The following is an 8,747-nucleotide window of genomic DNA, read 5'->3' as shown; positions in this document are numbered from 1 at the left end:
ATTATGAATACGTAATGGTTCATGTGGAGATGCTCATATGATGCATGACATATATGCTTTTGGGTGATCCTTCATGCATGAGGAATCTTAGATGAATTGCTTACATACACGTATACTCATTTGGTTTATACATACATAAGGTTTGGTCTTACATGAGTCGCTTTGATGGAGTGATTTGTATCCTCTTAATAAGTGATGTAGAGTTAGGGTTTGATATACGATTATTGCTATGATCATAGAGTTTAGGGTTTGTATATGATTATTGGTATAATCATATTTTATATTCCAAAAATTGCTTTACTATAATATTTAGTATACTATATCATTCTAGATGCTAAAATAAAAAAAAGTTTCTAAAAAATATAATATGAGTTTTTTTGTTGTAAAAAATATTATGTACATTTTTTAATGAGAACTTTTTATAATCTGGACAGTGTATATGTTGGATACAAATAAAGTTTCACGTTGGATAAAATATGAAATACACATGAGTTTATATACATAAGATACATTCATTAGTAAGAGGTCTTTTGGAGTGGTACCAAAAGCAAATCCGTGAGGACTTACATCATAATTAAAAAAAGAACTCTATTAAAAATAACTAGATTTTCTATCAAATAAACTAATGAATGTTTAGCATATAGTAATAATATAATAAAAAGTGAATATTATTGTGACATTCTAAGATTTTCAAGTTACAATTATATTTCTATTTTAACTATTATAATTATTTCTTATTAGAAAGTATAAATAAAATGTTTTTTTAGAAGAATTGAATAATTTGAAAAGAATTCTAGAATACGAGTGTAATTTACTCTAAAAAGGAAAGCTAGACATACTCACACTCCTCTCAAAGTTAAGCGTGAAAACATATATTTAAGTTCTTGTTTTCTTCTATGTTTTTAAACAAACGACTAGACTTACCCTTTTAATAGAATAAGGGTGATGGTAGATGGACACTCTCCTCTACACCTACACAATACTAGCTAGTAAAACTGTATTTTTATTTTAAAATATAAAATAATTTGAAAACTGCTAAATACAAAAGTAAAATATATTAGCTTTTATTAGGTGTAGTTAAGTGTGGGCTTTAAGGTCGTTCATATAAATTTTTCCATAGAATAATAGACTAACAGGTCTAAGATTCAATATAATTTCAAAATTTTACAAAAGTAATTGGTCTCTAATATTAATTATAAAAGTTTTAGTTATTTAATGTTATTGATTTTAAATTATTTTCTAATTTTAAATTAGAGATGAATTTGGACACTAATTTAAAAACCATTATTTTAGTAGATAAAATTTTGATAATTCATGTTAAAGATCAATTTAGAATTTAATTCACAAATAAATTATAATATTTTATTCATAACAGGGATTATTTTAGATATATTAATAAATTTTTAATTTATAAAATAGTATATAACTTAGGTAATTGATATCGATTAATTATTGTGGTTTCTAAAATTAATTGTTAATTAATTAATTTTATTTAAAATAGTTTGTTAACAACCTAGAACTAGCCATTTTAATTTTGGTTTCATATTCCTTTAAAATGAATGGATTTTTCATGACTGATTTTATTTTTTATTAACTGAACATAAACTCCACCAATTAAGGAAAAACAAGGACTAAGAAAGTAGGATGGTTTTGATAGAGTGGAAGATCTAAAACTAATTGAGAGAGCATGTTTACAGAGTTAAGATGCATTTTACCTTGAGAAAAATTGTACAGGGCTCGAAATATCTTAAGATTACTTAGAAGGACTAAGAAAGGGGTGTAGAATAGTCCAAGAAGAGGGTGGAAATCAGCATGCTCCTACCACAGGCCCCTACAACATTAACATCCATCACCTCTATTCCTAAGGGTCGAGTCTTATTCATAGGGTAGTCTAGATATGTTCACTCTTCTGCAACATTCCATATCAATGTGTCTTTGCATGTGCCCCTAACACCCCGTCTTCATTCGCTGGATTGTCATAAATAACTGACAATGCCTTTCGAAAAACGATCAAACCATCCCTCATGCACATGTAGGAGTAACTTCCCCTTCTCATCAAATCTTCATGCCTGCATTTCAATATTTCATCATGCATCTTCTGATCAATGTAATTCGTTAAGTCCATATTAAACAGATATCAATCCTTTAAATAATTGGACTCATTCGTGTTTATATCTTTTCATTGAAACTTCGTCTTCAGAAGTTGTAAATTAACCATAAGGTTTTAAAGTAGTAGGGATAATTAGATGAGGTAAAGGAGAAGAAGTTAGAGATATGGACAGAAGAGAGAAAAGTACGAGCTACTTTATTGTTTGATTAGGACAAATTGGTGGTGGGGAAAAGAAGTGGTTGTTCTTTGTGCTTGTTCTATGTGTTTGTATAATTGGTGCGCTACAGCGTCCACGTATACTTGAAACTTCAAAATTTCGGGCATGTGATTCGACCTCTGGACTATGTACGCGTATTTTAATGTTTAGTCAAAATCAAGTGAAAGGAAGAAGTGCACGCCTAGCGAAGATTAATGTCTGTCTGTAAAGCTGTACACTAGGTTTTGTTTTTTATATCACTTATAGAATACAGATTTTCATGTAGCCAGATTATCCATATGTACATACGATGATGAGGTTTAAGAATACATATATGCACCACGCACTCTGGCTTAGGGTGGGACCATTACATTACAGAATGAACATCAGAATAACTGTTATTATTAATATTGTTGTTCTTGGTCCTTTTAAAATTGACACTGGCCATATATATGTATTCTGTGATCATAATCATTTTCTGTTACTGCTGTACTTTGGTAATTGCAACAAGGATACATAATTGCACTAGCTAGTTGTGCTTTGATCTTCGGTCAACCGTGCTGCTTTGCTGGGAATTCACTAATACTAATCATGACTGTTCTCGATAAAGTATATAGTGGCCAAACAACAACTTTCAGGCATGATTTCCACATTTTAAATATAAAGCATATTCCATTTGTGTTTAAGCTTATCTCCCCATCAAATGGCTGTTTCTGATTGTAATCTTTGCTTTTTTGGTTAGTTACAAGGTCAGTTTTCACTGACATCTCATTTTTATATTATTTTACTGACTTCCTATGCTTTTTCTTCTTTATAGAGAAAATTAAGGTGCCATGATTTCCACATTTTTTTGGTTAGTAACCAGGTCGGTTTTCATTGACATCGCATCCTTTTACTTTTTCATCTTCATAGAGAAGACTACAAAATATCATGGAAAGGAAGGGTGGGAGAATAAAATATGTCATTCATCACTTTTAATTATACAGTACTACTACGGTCTATATGTTTGTTATCAGTTGAACACTGAAAGAATAATGGCACATAATCTTAACCGGTCATTGGGAATCTATTTTGGGAAAAGGGATCAGTTTCAAAACAAGAGGGCTTACTTTTTTACATTATAAAAAAAAAAAATATATGGTCAATTAACAGCACATAATTGGGTTTTATGAGTCAAGGTTTTCGTTTTGCATGTTGAAATCCCAAATACACAAAAATATGACCATAGAACCCAGGTTCTCCAAAAGTTTGGACAACTTTTATTTTAGAGATAAATATATTTTTAAGTTTTTAATTTTTAATTTTTAATTTTTAGTAAAAATTGGAATAAGTTTGTTTCAACATTTTGATTTAATTTAGTCTTTCAACTTAAAAATGTATAGATTTAATTTTTCAGTCAAATTTTGATAGATTTATTTAATGTTTTCAACATCTTTTGTGATAACATTTATATTATTAAACACATTTTACCCTTAATGTTAATTTAATTTTGACTAAAAAATATTACATTAATTCACACATCTAAAATTTTAATGAGAAACTAATTTCAAAGACAAAAATGTATTTAATCTATATATATATATATATATATATATATATATATATATATATATATATATATATATATATATATATAATTCCAACTCCATCTCATTTATACCTTATTTTCTTCAAATCCCTTACTTTCTCTTTTTATTATATTGCTTATTACAATTTATATATATAATTTTTCTCTCTTTTTCTACCATCCAAATCCATGTCACAACAAAGACAAGGATAGGTAGATGATTCATGGATAAGAAGTACGTAGCTTCAAGATCTAAGTGGCTAAAATCTTTATTTTAGACTTAAAAGAAAAAAATATCTCTTTTGAGCTCTGTAAATATTTTTTAGTATTAATTGCTTTAGGTTTTAAAAAAATATCTCATTTTAGCTCTGTAAAATTCTTAAACAACGTCTATAGAGGTTCTTGAGTGATGTAGTATAATTTATCACTTTTAACATTATAAAAAAACTTTATCCTAAAGAGAACCCAAAATGAGATCCAGTAAATTCTGTTTCATCAGTATTTCCTTTTGTAAAATTGACAAGACTCTCGTAAATGCCTATTGTAGAAAGTTTGTCATGGTGAATTCTCTTGCTCGTTGGTCATAAGCATAGTTCTTTCGAAAAATTGAAAGTAGCCTTTGGCCAAAAGAATTACTCCTCTGAGATAACTAATAATAATAATAATAATAATAAAATAGTGAAGCTGCTAAGGTGTTCAGTTCTACTACATCTGGGTAAATATATGCAACAAGTACAAGAATCAGAGAGAGAATTGTAGAATTTTATTTTATTTTTGAACAAGTTAATGCTGGAAAACCCAGTCTATTCATTCAAACAGTAAACTCCACCAAAATGCAGCAGCATTTCAAACGAGAATGCCTATTTCTTCTCTTACAAGGTTTTCTCAACACTCACTTACGTTAACACTCTTGTGGTGTAACTATAGCTATTCTTTAACTCCCACCAACTGCAATTTTGTAGCGAATTGAGAACAAATCCTGCTATCATCTGAACCATTCTTTGAACTACACTGTTGCTGAGACTGTTTGCAATGAGCAATTGCTCCCTCCACTGAACTTTCCAACTCATAATTTGCACTGATGCTCCTCTTGAAAAGTTGCAAATCATAGTACCCAGCTGAGCTGAGAGAAAAAGATGAAGATGAAGAAGAGGACCCGGATGAAGATGTGGACAAAGATGAAGCCTTGGTGGCACAATGTCGATGAGAAACCCCAGAGAAAGACCTCCTGTGGTCACAGAAATCATCTTCAACTTCAAGCATCTCTCTTTTAAGGGTCTTCATCACAGCACAAGTTACCTGGTGCTGATTGTTATCATACAAACTCTCAAATGGGCTTCTCCTAGCAACCTTCCTGTACTTGTTCTGACACTCTTTGCACTTGAATGGTGTTTTCTCTGCTCCCATGTTGCTTGCAGCACTGGCACAAAACTTGTCTGAGCAACCAGATTTGCTGAACAAAGTTTTCAGATAAGCTCGTGAGGCCTTCAGTCTCTGGCCAAGCAAGAACTGCTTCATCTGTTTCAGTTTCTTGGGCCAAGACTTCTTGGGAAGATCACCGATTAGGTTGTTCATGTCAGAAAACAACCCAAGTGGGTATTCAGTTGGGATCACATCGCTGCTAACTCGGCGTGATTCTGTAGGTGAGATGTTAGATTCAGTGGTTATGGGAAAAGTTCTGCGTTCCAACGCGGAATCTGTTTTCACATACTCAAAGTTGGCATTGGAGTTTTCTACGAGCTTTTGAACCATTTGCAAACGAGGGGGAAGGTGAAGAGGAAGGAGTTTTCCTTTGTAGAAGAGGTCATCTGCTGGAGAAGTTGATGACTCTTTCTCACTCATCTGGAATTCAAACTCTCTATTGGATGTTGGAGAACTAAGGGAGTATGAGAAGAAGTTGGGGGAGGAACACAGTTCCATTTCAATGTAGTCATCGTCTACATGAACCAAAGTAACTTGTTTTGTTGCCATTTCATGTGACTCTCTTGTGACGATGGTTTTCTCTATTGGTGTCTGTCAGAGTATGGAGATAGATGCCTATGGGAAATTGAGCTTCCGCAAGGAAAGAGAGCAGGGTATGCTATAAAAAGTGGTGATGTTGCCAAAATACAAAAGATATTTTATTCATTTATTTATTATATTTATAAGATTTTAATCTTATCACCTTTGTCTTCACTTTACTCTTCTACAGTTTGAAATAAATACATCTACGTTAATACAAAAGCTCTGTGCTTTTAACTTATGTATGCATGCTACTTTTCAAGCATGAAAGAAGGTATTATTTTATCTTTCCTTACTAATTTATTATTCCTCCCTTTTTTTGAATCCAAGTGTATAAAAAAATATTGGCTCTCAGAACATGCATAACTGTGAATGATCCAAAATATTCGAAAATGTTCAAAGGGGATTCAAAATTTGTGGTCCTATGTTAAGCTGAGATATTGTTAGTCAGTGAGTGTAGTCATGGGTGAAGGATTTCATTTTTATATTGTTTTTTCTTCAAGTTTAATAATTGTGTTTTTCCAGTGTAAATTTGTTTACAAAATCATCCCAAAAAATAGTCTAAATATGGCTTTTAAGTTAATTCTACGAAACCAAATAATTTTCTATGCCTAACCATTTTTTATTAGAGATGTCTTTGATAAATGCATAAACTGTTCTCTCGTTTTTTTTTCTCTTTTTTCTTCCATTGTGTATATACCCCAAGGCACTACGAATGCACAGTAGAAAGAGATGCAGCAATCTGCATCAATATCTGTCAAAGTAGTAATAAAAGAGAGCAATGATGATCCTTGAAAGTACCCTGGTTGCTTTCGTTATTCTTTTTCTTTTCCCTTTTCTGGCATTTCTTCTTTGTGCACAAGTTCAAATCGATGATCTAATTCTTACCTTTCCCATGATAGATTTGGTTTATTGAGCACTTTTAGAGTGGATATAGCTAAGGAAAGTTCTACTTAAGGTGCACAGGAGCATCCAAATTCAGACTCTATGAATCATCCGTAATTAGTGGTTAACATAATTGGTCCATGCCATGTGTTAGATGAACACATTCATTCTTCAATTGTCCTGTTCCATTTGAGTTTGATACGTCAAAGTACAAAACGAGAATCTGCTACTCAAAGGAAGATGTTGACACTGACCTTGTTTTTATTGAAAGTTTCAATGTAACACACTAAACCTTCCAACTGGTTCCATGACAAAGAAAGTATGAATGGCATGATTTATATACTAGATTGAATCTGATGAGGAAGCAGGTACATAGGGAGGTCTCAATGAAATGAATCTAGTATCTACATCCCTGTCTAGCATACATATCCTTATCTTCTCATACATGATTAAGGGTACTTGGCCGGCACAATACGTGTATGAGAAATGCATTAATGCAAAACTGTTAAGTAGGACACTACTAGTAAAAAAATGATTGAACTTTGTAATGGTTAAGTTAAATGTTTGACTTGAAAGGTAAGTGGAACATGGTTTGTCAATTTCTTCGTTCATTAGCCAATGGACTCCCCAAGACATCATTTTTTCTTTATTCTAGAAGTTAAGTTTTCTGCAATTTGCACATCGATAAGGAAAAAAAAAATTGTGAAGGGAATTTGTTTTTCTCATTTACCTTTTTGTGGCTAATCTATAACTGACCAATTCTACATTATTCATCCCATGGAAGGCCCCATCCATCTTTCTTTCTCAATTGGCTTATGGGCAATAATTCACATTCATGGTGAGTGATGTGCTCATTTGACCAGGTCAAGATGTAAGATATTTTAATCTTTTCACCTTTGGCTCTTGGCATGTGTTATATTACGGATTTGGGGATTCAAACTTTGAGGTTTGACCTCAAAGAAATACAAAAATGAATACATTGGGAAGAGACAAGTAGGATCCTATAGGCTATAGCATTGGACTAACGAAATGGTGAAGCATAAGTTCATAATCATAACCCTCTCTCCAAGGCCAAAAGGACTAGCGCTGGTTTCGAGATTGAGAGGGTAAAAAGCCACTAACATTGCTCGAGGGCAGTTGTTGTTTCGTCTCCCTTTGTCGAGTTCTCTGTCTCAAACAGATTCCCCAAGCCAAGTTGAGTTTAAGTAAAAGTCTCAAAGAAAGAATGTTGCTTTCATTCTGTTTTCAAGACCTTTTTTTTTACTAGTCTGATATGATGAGTTGTTCCACAAAACAAGGCCCACAAAAACAATAAAAAGTTAAAAGCTCTTAGAGATCATATGATTGTTAGTTTGTTAGTGATGTACTAATGGAAAGTTTTGTTCAAAGTTCCGTATCAACTAGAGATAATATATAAGTGAGTGTAAATTTCATCTTATAAATTGGTTTTATGAAATTGAATTTGACTTAAAATCCATTTATGATATCGTAGCCAAAACACTGGTATCCTCTTTCTTATAGGAATCAATATCTTTTTTTTTATTCAATATTTCTGATGAAGATTGTTTCACCCCATGTAAGAATTTATCAATTAATAAAGAGAGTTAAGGCATTTGTAAAAGCATAACACGAGGAAGGTAAATATAGCAAGTGCAGTTTATAGCAAATTTAAGGGAAGGAAAAAGAAAAGGCTGCTGGTTTCAGACTCTTTTCTTTAGTCATCACTAAAGGACTAGAAAAATGTCAGTGCCACATCACGTGCTTCTTATGAAACTACGTTCACATGATCACTTTTCCAGAACGATCCTTTTATTTTAAAGGTCATTGGGTAATTGTGAGAGAAATAATGGGCCACACACATAGCAAGAATGGCAGTAGCCGGATTGAGTGGAGAGTGTCATTGCAGAGATAAAGGCTCCTTCCTCCTTTCTTCCTTTCTTCCACACTTCCAGGTGAGCCCAAATGGTATCAACCTTATCTTTTTCCTT

General features: G+C 32.3%; 1 protein-coding gene across 1 annotated transcript; it reads right to left on the bottom strand.

The window, feature by feature from the left end:
- Window positions 1-4,605: 4,605 nt before the first annotated feature.
- Window positions 4,606-5,915, bottom strand: LOC124837959 (putative membrane-associated kinase regulator 4). The gene has a single exon (XM_047313455.2). The coding sequence runs from the start codon at window positions 5,842-5,844 to the stop codon at window positions 4,801-4,803; it is 1,044 nt and encodes a 347-aa protein (XP_047169411.1). The 5' UTR covers window positions 5,845-5,915; the 3' UTR covers window positions 4,606-4,800.
- Window positions 5,916-8,747: the final 2,832 nt, after the last annotated feature.

The sequence above is a fragment of the Vigna umbellata genome, chromosome 7, assembly GCF_029865625.1.
Source record: "Vigna umbellata cultivar VRB3 chromosome 7, Vumbellata_1.0, whole genome shotgun sequence".
In the NCBI taxonomy this organism is placed as follows: Eukaryota; Viridiplantae; Streptophyta; class Magnoliopsida; order Fabales; family Fabaceae; genus Vigna; species Vigna umbellata.
This window is presented reverse-complemented; position numbering and strand designations above follow the sequence as displayed.